At 35.1% G+C, this 14,581-nt stretch overlaps 1 protein-coding gene across 1 annotated transcript; it reads right to left on the minus strand.

Annotated features, from left to right (window-relative positions):
• Window positions 1–3,950: 3,950 nt before the first annotated feature.
• LOC128204086 (caprin-2-like) lies at window positions 3,951–8,014 on the minus strand. The gene is made up of 4 exons (XM_052905429.1): window positions 7,659–8,014; window positions 6,903–7,034; window positions 4,951–5,072; window positions 3,951–4,200 (listed from the first exon to the last, which is right to left on the minus strand). The coding sequence occupies exons 1-4, from the start codon at window positions 7,978–7,980 to the stop codon at window positions 3,991–3,993; spliced, it is 786 nt and encodes a 261-aa protein (XP_052761389.1). The 5' UTR covers window positions 7,981–8,014; the 3' UTR covers window positions 3,951–3,990.
• Between the last annotated feature and the right edge of the window lie 6,567 nt (window positions 8,015–14,581).

The following is a 14,581-nucleotide window of genomic DNA, read 5'->3' on the forward strand; positions in this document are numbered from 1 at the left end:
AGGCGTTGTTTGCATCTCTTAATGACTTATAAATACATGTTAGAAAGAAACTTAGTTTTACTGATTCGCGCTTTTTCTTTGAAAAAGTAAATCATTCGTTTGTTTGAAAATCAAGTTTTCATCCTGCATAAGGTTATAAACGGTGGGATTTTTCTTAAAATTAAACAATTTCCCTAGCAACTTCCAATTACGGTTTTATGGAAATCCGTCAGTGCTTAAACGTATATCACTAAATTTTATTAGGCTTAGAATCAGTTAGGACAGAAGCTGGATTCCCATTTGTGATGAAATCAGCGGGAAATGATTATGTTAGGGCATATGGAGGACGCTAAGGCATGCGTAGGCAGCCAAGTTATTTAGATAAGTCGATTAAAACGGCTTAAAAATAAAACCTGCATAACCATGATGTGTAAACTTAAATATAAGCGTACCTTTCATTTTTTAGATAAAACAAAGTGTTTGCATATAAGTATCATTGCTTCGCGGACACTGTGAATATCTCTGTTATCACCACATGAATCTTTGTTTTCGCTGACGATGACGCAATATGCGATTTTATGCGAACCAATACTTTTTTCACAGCCTATTAAATAATTTACCAGCCAAATATTTACTTTCTATTTCGATATCCCATGGTAGGACACGTATGTAATTTTTGCATTAAAGTGCATCACAGCCTCAAACAATTAATTTGAAGCCTCTAGAGTAAACATTTCCACGTGCGTATTTTGACAATATGATCATGGTGCAAATAATTGGAATTGCAAGATTGCCTCTGAGAAAATGACATTGTAACCATGTTAAACAATAAAAAAAACCATATCGCTTTTTTGTTGGGCTTAAGGTTTTGTTGCTTCTGTTTTTAACTTATCCTCTGTTATTCAGCCGATACCAATTTCTCGAAAATCCTTATGAGTTACAAGCTTCAGTTGCTTATTTCATTTAACCAAATTGGATTTATTAATCTTCATTTTATTATTTACCAATAAGTCTGCTGATATTATCAAAATACTAAGTTTCTTTTAAAGTCCAATAATTTTAAGAATGATGACGTTCCATCCTTATCCAAGGTCATAGATCAACGAAAAACAAAAATGAAGTGAAGGCCATCAAAATATGTGCCAAATTTCTCGAATCATCTTAAGTAACGTATAACATGACTAAGCTAAGCTTACTGTTTTGTTTTGGAACATGTGAAGGTAAGTGGAACTAATACGGGAAAGCCATCCTTATTATAACATTCAGGTAATGTTTACAAAACAACTTCCATCTATTATTTTAACTTTAAAGTATCTGACAATCCAACGAAGTTCTCGAATTCTAATGATAAGCGCTCAGTGCAGGAGATGTGCGCAATTATGAAACATATTAACTCGCACATCAATTGTTTTAGGCCTTGAATGTACCAGTCATTATCTGTATGTAGTAAAAAGTAATTGCAATGTTATGGGTTGTTATATTTTTTGCTATGCTTTGTATTTTACGGCTGTTTTAAGATACTTAATCTAACATTTTACAGAGACTAGTTCTTTAAACAATATTGAAAAGTTTGTTTTCATATATATGTTAACCGTCAACAGTTTTCCTTGGCTATCCTAAAAGCATTATTTGTCTTCTTCAGCCTCATAGCTCTTTCAAGAAAAGGAACCAACGAGAAGATGGATCCAAAGCTGGAAGAAGTAAAAGAAATACATTAATTTTAAATACGGATAAAACAAAGAAGACTAACGTGTCCCTTGGATTTCTAAATAATGTGGAATATCGTAATATACTATTTTGTTATCCATTTCGTAAGATTCGATTTGGTATTTTAAAATAGGGAAATCATTAGGCTTGCCTCTGAACATAATTTGGAGTATTTCTAGTTGTTAAGGGGAACCTGAAAGTGATGTTTGGTTTCTTATAGAGGCTTTTTAAAAAGTCCACTGAAACTTTAAATAAGACTACATTATAGACAGATATACCCTATAACCGCATTTATATGATTCAACCACTAGCTTTTACCATTATTGTATAGCTATGTCTTGCGTCCTCCAAACTGATATTTCTATCACCTTGCTCAAGCCGATTCCACTGCATTATTGGAATTGTGAGAATCCTTAAGTTCTCTTAAAAAAACAACGTTTTTTATGTATTAAAGAGTGTTCTTCTACTTTCAGTTCAGTACCACGCAGTACACGTTTCCGTGTTTCCACCCACAAATTACAAATGTATCGTATAACAACTGTCAGACAGACCTCACATGGACTACAAAAGGCGACGTTCAGAAATCAGTGCTCAAAGAAATGAGTGAAATCATTTTCGTGTATGTAACTCCAATCATTTTCCTCGTTGGACTTGCAGGGAATTCCTTATCACTGGCCGTGTTTTTAAAGAAGCCACTAAAGAGATTGTCAGCAAGTACCTATCTCGCGGCCTTATCCTTTGCAGACATTTGCACGCTCGTGTTCTATGTGCTCGTTGAATGGTTAAGACGAGGATTGAAGCTCCAAGACCCCGGTACAAACATCAAGATTCTCGATCAAAATGGATTGTGTCAGTTATTGTTGTACATTTCGTACATTTCCCGGATAATGTCGTGCTGGATCATCGTAGTCTTCACTATTGATCGTTTCGTCGCAGTATGCTACCCCCTTAAAAGGTTTAAACGTAGTGTTAAAAGAGGCTTAACTGTCATGCTACTTATCGCCTCCATTTCTGTCCTATACAAGCCTATTTTAACAAGAGAAAATTATCTCAGTGGCCTAACTGTGTGTTCCAGTATGGAAGGCTATGAAAGTATTTCATTTCTGCTTGACACATTATATTCAGTATGTATCACACTAGTTCCGTTCTTGATTATTACCATATTGAACATCTTGCTCATTAGAACGCTTTATGTTCGAAATAGAGAACATAGTGTGCTATTTTCGGAGGACTCTCATACACAAATTAGATTGGAATTTACTCTAATTTTCATTGCGATTTCGTGTTGTTTCATTCTCTTCAATCTTCCATTTACAGTCGCTTGGATAATATTTCGTGTAACAGAAACCTATGATAACACACAAACAGCGTGGGTCTACATTACCAGGACTTTATTCTATATGAACTATTGTGTCAACTTCTTTCTCTACAGCTGTACAGGAAGGTATTTCCGGAAAACGCTTAGAAAAATGGTGATGTGCAAATCACGCCTGAGGCAATCAAATGGTATGCATTTACAGTGTCGCCCTCATGGATCGCTAACACCTCCCTGTTCGACAACATTAATCAACACCCAAGTAACTGTAACGAATGGGATGACTTTAACTGTTAAATCAAAGACGTATAGTGCATCACCAAAGTGATTATTGTCGTCTAAATCCAAGAAACTGTTACGAATGTGAGAACTTTAACTGGATTAATGACGCTGAGTGCATCTTAAAAGTGATGCACTTTCGATTATATTAGTTTTGTTATGTTGATTATGGTAGTCCAATCATATTAGTCTGATTAATAAACAAGACGGTATGGATAATTTCTAGAGAGAAATTCTTCAGTAAAAAAGTCAAAAGGCTATATTAAATTTAAGTTTTAGTTAAGAGTGTTCAGTTGGTTATACGTTACGTGCACATACTTTATTAACATAAGAAAATTTAACCGACGTCTATAACACAACTCGGACCACCGCACGTACACTATTCTTAATAGATATCTACATAATTGTCCGAAACTGAAATGCGCACAAATTAGTATGACGTTAATACGACTTACTCGCAGGTCCCACCAACTAGTTTATCTACATTAATCCAAAAACAAGCCTTTTTTAGCTTCTTTTAGGTTTAAGCCTACATCAAAGGTCTTGACCTAATTCGCAATGGACGAGTGACGGACACATATTGCATCCATATTTAACTATCGTGACTTTTGAATTTAACGTCGTGTAAATAAAATATTTATCAGAAAACACTTCTGTCAACAAAGAAACGAAACCAGAACAACTTTTATTTTCAAGAGCAACAGCAATATTCATTTCCCAACTATTGAACCGTGATCGTCCGTTTGAACCAAGAGAACACCGGTGAATGACGTACACCGTTCAACTTGGTCACCATGTATTCGATCCGCGAAGCCTTCATGTGCGACCCAGACCTCGTCACCGCGACTCAACATTAACACGGCCGTGCTGCTGCCCTGGTTGTCTTCGTTGTCAGTATAACTCTCAGCTACTGCTTCTATCTATTGATGAAATGTTAAAAACACTAAGATGAATACACAATATACAGCACTGCATAATTGCTGGTAAGGCTTTCCGCAACGGCCTCTTTCTATTAAAAAATATATAATGTTAAACATACTAATATGAATAAACATATGATAAATATAATATGAACATGGTCAAACATCAACAACACCAAAGCCAGCGTGAACATGGCAAAACGTCAACATGGCCTCAAATCAAGATGACGAAACCTCTTGCGGCCGTACTGCTACTTTGGTTGTCCTCCGTTTGTGAATAGCCCCTTCGATTGCCTCTTTCTATGAACAAAAGGTTAAAACCCAGGTTCTAATAATGTTTATTATTTGAAGATGACGAAACATGGACACGGTTCAAATTCAATACGGTCCAACGTTAACATGTTCCAACATTTACACAGCCAAATCTTAACATGGCCGTGAGACTGCGCTACTTTTTTTCCGGGTCAGAAAATATACCTAATTCGGCTTTTATTATTTGTTTAAATTCGTATTCATTAGTGAAAACTAAGATATAATGCAATCAAAACATGGCATGGACGAAACATAAAAGTTTGTCTGGTTCTCTTCTGTCACTTATTTAGTCAATGTGTCTCAAACATGTCTGTGAAAGTACGATCAAGTGTATCGAGACAAATGGGTTCGGAGACAAATATGCTCGCTCTTCCATCACTCTTAAAAATATAACAACCTCACTATATGGAACTTAGTTTTGGCATAAAAACTTAGTACCATATGATTGCCGTTTTTCATCAGTTTTGCCCAAATGTTGTATCCAATCTGTCCAGGCAGTTGTTTAGCGGTTACGGCCCAGGAAAATAGGTACAGTCCAGGTAGAGGAGCTCGGAATCGACCTGATTAAAACAAACATTGGTTAATATTGCTGAAGTTGATAATGTTTGCTTCAAGCAAGAGACGCATACAATTTCTCTGTGTATAGTGTGATTAGCAACATACTGATGATGTATCGACCGGAATGTTAATTGTATACAATGGAATAATCCTACTACGGTGACGAGTGCTTAAAAGGTTTGTCCATAACTTAACGACTGTAAGGCAGTACACTTCAAGGATCATGGAATTTTCTTTGCCTCTACTTGTTTTAATACCACAAAATAGCATTGCGTGATAAGTTCACTAGTAACTCTTGACTCGCGAAGTAACATCAGAAGAAGAAAAATAATCCGGCTAGTAAATAATCAACTAAATTAGAATCGTAGCTGACACAGTATTGTTTTACTGCCTCTTAGCTTCTGGCGTTACATTACAAGAATAACAGTAAAGAAATATTTCAACAAAATCATCAATGCTTAACTGTACTTTTCACAGCACTGTACTAATGACAATGAGCTAATGCATTTACATGAGAGATTATTAGGAAACCAGTCAAGCAAATCGCAACTGGGACAGTAAAGAAATCCTGCATTATTAGTAGTATATACAGTCGAACTTCGTTGGCTCGATATCTCATGGCTCGATATTATCGTTGGCTCGAACCAGATTAAAAGGACCGATATTTTTTTACTCTTTGTTCATATAAAATTCGATCAGATGGCTCGATATCTTGAGGGTCGATATTTCTCCACGCTCGATGTCATTGTCGCGGTCCCAAGTAAGAATTTCACACTTTTGTGGCTTCATTTAGCACCAGGCGCTAATCGATTAAAATTGCTTGATTGGTATTATAATTGTTATCAAATTTAAATCGTTTAACAGTTTGAGCAAACATGCCATCACTTTAAGTTCTGTCTCTAGTTGTAATCCATGTATAAATATCAATGCATTTTGATAAATTCACATAAAAATATTGCGGTGACTGCTTCTCTCAATGAATGAATTTTTACAAATGTCAAATGCTGAGCAATCTAGAGAATGACCCGGTACAACCGGGGGATATCTAGATCGGCAACCCCAAAGGTTTCTGCCTTAGGAACTAAAGGGACAAAGAGAAAACTTACTGTTAAAAGTTATCTCGAGAAGTATGAAGCCGTAATGGCTGTTGGGAGTGGACGAAAAACTAAAAGGCAAATTGCGGAAGACTTCAGCATTCCGCAAAATACACTTTCAACTTGGTTGAAAACCAAAAACCAAATTAAAGCCAATTCCTCGCCGGTAACATAGAGCCAGAACGCAAGCTAGCGAGGACTGCAAAGAGGCCGGAATTAGAAGCTGCGCTTCTTAAATGGTTTAAAGGTCAAAGAGCCAAAAACTCCACTATAGATGGTGACACTCTAAAGGGCATGCCCTGCAGTTTGCGGCAGATCTTGGCATTTCTGAGTCTGAGTTTACCGGCTCAACCGGCTGGTTGGGTCGATTTAAAACCAAACATGGTATTGTCGCAAAGAAGGTCAGCGGAGAGGCCAACTCTGTTAACACAGCAACTGATGACTATCAGTCATGGCAGCGGCGCCTTCAGACAATCCTGGCTTCATATGAATAACGCGATGTCAAAAATGCGGACAATATGTGTCCAAAAAATACTCTTCTCTTGCGGAGATAGCGTAGCAAATGTCAAACGAGATGAACAAGACTTTTTGTAACGTAGGAAAGAAAGAATAACGTTCATTAAGCAATCCCGCTTGGATCGATATTCTCGAGGCTCGAAGTATTTTTGCCGGTCCCTAGAATATCGAGCCAATGAGTTTCGACTGTATTAAAGTAGGTATGAACTTAATGGTTCTCACCATTGTTGGTACTGTATCCCTGTCCCTCGTTCGTCACTACCTTGTTAAACACAACTGCCTGATCGTACCCGAGAGATGACACGTGGTCGAGGTAGGTGGTGAATGCAACAACGCTCATGACTTGTCTTTGACCTGATCAGAAATAATTAGGATTAATTAAACATTAGTATTCACTACGCCGAGCAGATGTATTTGAAATGATGTTGTTATGTTAACATATTTTACATGAAAAAAAACGTTAACTGCATTAACTACACTTAGCATTCATGATAACAAAACATGCCACGCCATGTGCATTTGAATTATATTTGCAGCCAGGTGAAAAGCTCATAAAAGAGTTCATGCTTATATTTTTACAGTAAGACTAATTTTTGTTCGTCTCATTGCATACGAAATAAACCGTTCATATGGTACTGGGCACCTTAGCAATAAACCTTATATATTTTTGAAATGTGTGTTGTGTTTTGTATCACATTGGCTTGGTCTTTAAAAGCTTTATAGGCTGAAACATGTAAATCATGTGTTTTTTTTAATATGTTTAATACAGTAAATGCGAACAAAACAGTACCATTTCAACATTCGGGTAGTCATTTAAATTTTGTAAACACGTTAAAACGTGTTTGCTTAATGCGTTTGTTATTTTAAAAAAATGACTGAAACACTGTATATGGGTCACAAGCAAGATATTGGCATCCATCCTCTTACTAAATAGACATTGGAAAACGGTGTAAATCAATTGTGGAAAAAAGAACAAACCTCTGAGGAGCTTAACATCCGTCTGCGACCGAGCCGGAACAGAATTAGACACAGCATCAGTTTTTGACTCAGTCGAGTCCTCCGCACTGTCGATAGCGCTTAATTGTTCCACATCGTTTAATCTTTTTGCCATCACCTCTAGTTTGGATTTTAAATCCAAATTATCTTGTTTCAAATCACTGACTGAACTTTCCAGCGACTCAAAGCGTTCAAGGAATTGATTTATATATGCATCATTTGACAAGGGTTCGGTAAATTCCGTTCTCTGACACTTTGATGCACATATCAATAAAGTAAAAACGTATAAACCTGCAAAATTCATATTGGCAGATTTCTCCCTTAACTTTTCAAGTTTAACTTTAAGCCAGCAGAACAAACTTGATATAATAAAAAAAAGAAAGATAAGAAATCGGTTGCCATATATAGCCAATATGTTCAAGAGTGACTATCATGCTACATTTGTAACACTTTTTATCTATCAACTTCGAATGTGGCAACAACCTGCTAACGTATGTCCGTGATAAATGGAACAGATGTCTAATAGTCAGCCAGCAGATTTCTTCTTGTAAACAGACAATTTTGTAAGATCAGAAATTGTACCGGCTATATATCCCGAAAATCCCCTACACGTATTCGACAGCATTGATTCCTCTTCATGCCCGTTTCATTAAGAATTTGTACGAAATAGAGCTTAAGTCCACGAATCACTTCAAAAACAATGGCGTACGATATTTTTGCGACCAGTTCAAACACTTCGTACAAAAGCTTCTTATGGAATCAATCTTCAAAAAGAGGAGGCAAAATACAAAAAAGTCAATAATCCGTTAATGTGAGTATACCTACAATAACTGTGTTTTGTTTGGGTTGGAACGGTTATACTTTTATAACAGTCAAAGTAGATATCTTGTAGTTGTTTTACTTAATTAGTGAACAGTTACTTAAGCCCGCCGACTATAAACAAAATGATACAATTGTAAGAAAGACAAAACATGTCAAAAATAACATACAATTGAAATCGTTGCGTGCAACGCATTGAATCTTACTTACTGATGCAATAAATCGCTAACGACAAAGCATATTTCACAGTTATTGTTCATTTTTCAATTCAAAATTTACAGTGGCTGTATGACTCGTTAATTCCAGTTATTTTTCAAAACATCGTCGGTGTATGTATCTGTACTTTTCATGTGACTTATGTTAGATAAACAGACGTCATAACTTCCCGAAAGACAGGACATCGCGGAAACTGATGCGAAAAACATAGATGCAGAGATTCAGAGCCGGACGGATGAATATTGTTAATGCTATTGATCAAAGAAAACTTTTGGTTCCTATAATGACAGCGAATTATAAGTAAATTATATTAAGAAATGCTTTTTTGCCGAGTTGGGACCATCTGGTGTCTAGTCCCTATGATGGTTCCTTTTCCATGAACTTGTATCACATTTTACTCAATTAACTGGATAATATTTTTATGAGAATAACAAAGTATCTATGCAATCCGGAGTACGGTCATTATTGCATCTGACTATCGTATCAAGCTCAGCTTTTTAAAAACTCTTTCTGGCAAACAAATGTTGGACGTCATGCTAAAAGTAGAAATCCCTTCTATTTGATTGTCGCTACGAAGCTTCAAGTATAAGCTCGTACCCGCATATTCTTCAATTAAAAATGCACTGTCATTGTCTTAGTCTGTAGAGATATCCTTATGACATTCAAACCTGTAACCTTCTCAAAAAGTGCGGATATAACTTTATCATTTGTGAACTTGACACCTACTGCCCGTCGTCAAACATGCAAAGTTTTAATTATCAAGTCCCAACTTGACACCTTCTCTTCCTGTGGTTAATAGTTTATATTATCTTGAGGACGCCTCATATTCAATACAAGTCTCAATTGATCCGTTGTTTAAAGAGTTTAGGCCGAATCGCTTGGTGCGGCAAGAACACAAATGAAGAACAGTATTTCAAAAATATTTCAAAATAAAACAAAAGCGGTCAATCTTTTAAAAGTGCACTTTTTCGTATAGATATTTATTACTGTGATGGATGTTTACATTTCCTATTGCAATAATTTGCGCGTATATATCCTAATCAAACAACCGTAAAATAAAATTGTGTACTTCGTTAGTTTTTAATGCATTTTTAAAAAAAAAAAATCTTTATCAAATACCAATGATTAAATTTCTCGATAAACATTTCTTAAAAAATGGAAGTTAATATTCAAATCCAGTGTAATATGGCCATATTACATTCTGCTGAAGACAGAAGTATCATCGATGTTAAAATTACGTCGTAAAATAGTGAATCATTTAAATGAAATTTAGTATCAAACCATGCAACTTTAAACTGACCTAATCAAGTAGTGTATATACTAATATGTCATTAAATGATAAGTCAAAAGTAAAATATAACAATCAATTAAGTAATGGTTTTAATGTTCATCAGGGGGACGTCAAGGATAAATTGTATCTCCATTTTTATCTGTCATAAATATCAGGGTATTGATTTTGATACAGGGTCAGGATAACAATTAGAACATTATTGTTATAGAAATTAAGTGTTTATCCTGAAAAAATGAAGGTTATGGTGTTAAGAAAATGTGGAAGGTTGAGCAGAAATATAAAGTTTTTGTATTATGGTAGTGAATTATACAGAGTGGAAAGATTTACCCAACATTGTCTAGTTCTCACATCTACAGTTTTTTATGCTTTGTTTGGACAGGCATTGAAGGCAGCTTTTATGTTTTAAGTTGTTCATCTAACATCCCTACATTTCAGTCAATCATGGGTGGGATATTTTTGTCAAAGGTCAGTTAATGACATTTATATTGGTTAAAGATTGTAGCAATGGACACTATTAAATATTACACACTTATGTATGACAAACTTTGTACTTTGAGGAACAAAACACAAAATTGGTATGCATTGTTATAATGTTAATTCATATGTTGAACAACGAAACCGTTAGATGGCATAATCCAACTTCAATTCCTCAATGAAAGAACATAGTTATTTTGTAATTCTCTTAAAGGCGAATGTCAATTTATACTAGAATGTGAATTGAATGCTGAAAATTAAATACGGAATATATTAAACCATATTACTCAAAACGACCGAATACATTACATTTAATTAACTTGCTGACCTCTCAAAACACTGTTGTTAATAGAAACGTTGCAATGGTTGTGTAAACAGCGTTTGAAAAATGAAACGTTTTCCATATGATTTATGAAAACATATCGTCTTGTTGCTGTTAACATATCCTGGCTTGTGATCTATGACTTATTCGTATTACCATGCACGTATTCAAATGTGGTTACTCATTGACATTTTGTATTATGTATCATAAAAGTGATCTGGTACTGCTCGTTCATCAAAGAAACTACAACATCTAGATTGTACTCTAAGATAATCAACTAATTTAAACTTTTGACTAATAGGAATCTGGATTGCCTAACAGAACAAAAGCAGAGACTGACTTACAATTGCGCAAAAGTTGTCTGTTGAACCGACGACAAACCAAGTCACTGATTGATACCGAGAAGTCACGACAAGAACGTGCAAGGGTAATATGTCATTGTCAGCATGACTTATTATGTGTTCCAAATATTTCTTTCTATATTTCGAGACCGGTAATGAAAATTGAGTAGATACCAAAAGTGTTTCCTTCTTTTCTCTGTTTTTATCGAATTAAGGAGCAATGTGAGGAAAGAAATGCAAATCCTGCTCATAATTATGCTTACTATATTTAGAATCTACTTGTAATTATTTGTCCAAGCCCTTTGATATCATCAATCAAGCTTCTATTAGGCAATCAATGAACAAAATGCGGATTTGTTGTATATGTTATCTAGCTACTAGTTCGAATTCCACACTAAGAAAATGTAATACCCATTGTCCTCACATTTCGTTGTATTAATAACCTAAGATATCATTGCTCCTATATTGATAGAAACTTTTTAAACAGTTATCTTTGTTCATTATCTTATACGTGAACGGTATTAGTTTAAACATTATATATTTTACAACGATTGTGAAGAAAGCTAAGATAGCGTATACTACGTCACTCTTGTTGGCACGATGTTGCGCGAGAGTGTGGTTTTGTGTTTTGGGGGAAACCGGAGTACCCGGAGAAAACCCAATTGACCGGCTTGGTGACCACTAATCAAACTCACATGAGCCCAGGCCGGGAATCGAACCCGGGTCGCCTTGGTGAGAATCGAGTGCGCTAACCACTGCGCTTACCGGACAACCTAAAACGGTGAAAGCATTCTAACCTAAGTTAAATATTTCTTCTCAGTACTACACACAAATGTTATAAAACCCAAATGAATGTGTATGGTTCAACATATATTTAGACATAAAAACACATTTGTAGAACTTTTTCAGCTTGTTGCGAAAACACGACAGTCATGTACCAACCAACGGAGAATGTTATTGGATTGGATTCAGCTACATGCCAGCAAATACATCATGTTTCAAGTATCATTCGCTGACGTTGGGCCAGGGACATGTTACTTCAATTGATTATACTATATTATTAGGCCGTTCAAGAATTTCTTGGTTAATGAAATAACTACATTTTTTTATATAATTGGATGTTTTATCTTTACTGGATAAACCAAGACATATTTTTAACATATAATAAGCAAAATGCTAAAATTCCCCGATCTTTCATAGTATAGATTATTATGAGTCTCCACATCAGAAACAGGAATGTACTTGAAAAATGATATAACACTGTAAAGAGATAAACATATTTACCTGTTGATTTAGTGGTGTTTTCGTTATTTGCTATGTATATATTAGATCTTTGATCAAAATGCATTTCTGAAGAGTCTGTCAACAATATAAACACATTTGTTATCATTTGAGATTGAAGCCTAAGGCATTTAGCGAATTTGGACCTGGCTCATATAATAATAGTGACAACTTTGTCACTTGAACCTGACTACTTTTCGCATAATGTCTCCATTTGCCAAACGTCTGTGTTTCTTCTAATTCTTTTTTACCAAAATAAAATCGATCATCTAAGAGTTAAACATTGTGAATTAATGCCATTTGATCAATTATTTGGCATATGAATTTTACCAATTTTGGAAGTCGCATGTGGTTAAAATAAAAACAACAACAATCCCTGATGTGATATCAAAGGTGTTAGAATTCAAACCAGCTATCAAAACACATCAATGATATTGGATCATGGTGTTCCGATATTCCAGTTATTGCACGAAGGATTGAGGATACAAATAACATAAAACATAACATCATAACACATCCCTTAATGCGGAATCAGTGGAGTTATGTGATCTTGAAATGCATTAATGGATATAAAATAAGTAAAAACAAAAAGACCCACTCCGTCATTGTCAAATCCCATTATAATTTAAAGATTGAATGGAGTGAAATACTGGAGAAAACATGTTGTTTCACAGGAAATTCGTTTAACTTAGCACTTAGGACAAGATATTTTGACATAAAGTTTTAAATCAAGCGGCATGACGTTATAAAGCAAGAAAAACCTGATTGTTATGTTCAGAGGCGGTAATCTCGTGGTACATTGCTTTAATACCAATCACTAAAAAGGGCAGCGCCCAGTGAGATGGTATGCATTCTTGTTTATTTTCTCTCAATAATTAAACAATTAAATTTCCTAACATCGACCATGTTCCAGCGCCCAATTTTCCCTGTAATTTGGTACATTCATTTTGTCAGACACTTCGCTATTTCTGATAGATGTTTAGATTGTTGTGAGGTGAAATACTATTCAAATAGTTAAGCTGCAGCGTCGAAAACCTGTATCCTTAACAATGTTAGTACTTGTTAAACGGATTAACCGCCCCATTGAAGTACTATTTTATAAGGTTGGCACTTGTTGATCGTTTCAACCGCCCATTTTAACTTAAGTTTTGTCCACAAGGTCAGTACTTGTTAACTGTATTAACAACTTAATTGAACTATTGCTTCGTTGATAAATTTAGCACCTGTTAAATGATTTAATTGCACCATTAATCTTCTGCGTCCTTGTCAAAGGTCATACTTGTTAACCAGTTTAATCGCCCTATTGAACCTTTGTGCCGTTGACAAGATTGGTACTTTTTAACAAAAATCAGTCGCCCTATTCAATACCTGTTTTGTTGTTGTTTTGTTTATCGCCCCATTTAATTCCCGTTTTGTTGACAAATCTGTACTTATCAAACAATTCAAAGGCCTCATTGAACGCATGTTTCATTGAGAAGGTTGGTACTTGTGTACTGTTTTCACTACCTCAGTATAATCAAATATCGCTGAGAAAGTTGACAATTGCTTAATTTTTCCTTTTGTTACGTTGACAAGCTTTTTACTGTTACTCTGGTTACACCGCTTTCAACACCAATGTTTATTGTTATGGTCACAAGATTGATTGGCGTTACCCGGTTCAACGATTCTATTAAACACCTGTTTCGTTGACAAGTTTTTTTTTTGTTTCCGGTTTAACCACTCCATTGAAACAGTATTTCTTTGACAGTGTTGGACCCTTTCCCAGCACTGACACATATTTTTAAATAAGCCAATCACATCACAAATGAACCCTTCCCCAGCACTGACACTAAAATTATTTTAAAAGCCAAATACATCACAAATACTGGATTTAAATTTTAGACAACATTTCTCTATTTGGTTTTTAAAAATCACTTATTTTTGCATTTCCCCGTGGAAATATGTTTTCTTTTCCATTTTGATATCCATTTAGTCTAATTGGACCAATATTATGAATCTGTTTACAATTATGTTTTGTTATGTTTTTGTTCTTTTGAATGTGTGTGTGATCGTCATCGCATTTTGTGGTATAATGTTGTTTGTTAAGTATGTGTGCCTTGTATAGCGGTAACATAAACATGTGTAAATACGGAAAAGTTTGTGGTTAGTTGTCTGTGCTTAT

This window comes from Mya arenaria, chromosome 10 (genome assembly GCF_026914265.1).
Source record: "Mya arenaria isolate MELC-2E11 chromosome 10, ASM2691426v1".
Lineage (NCBI taxonomy): Eukaryota > Metazoa > Mollusca > Bivalvia > Myida > Myidae > Mya > Mya arenaria.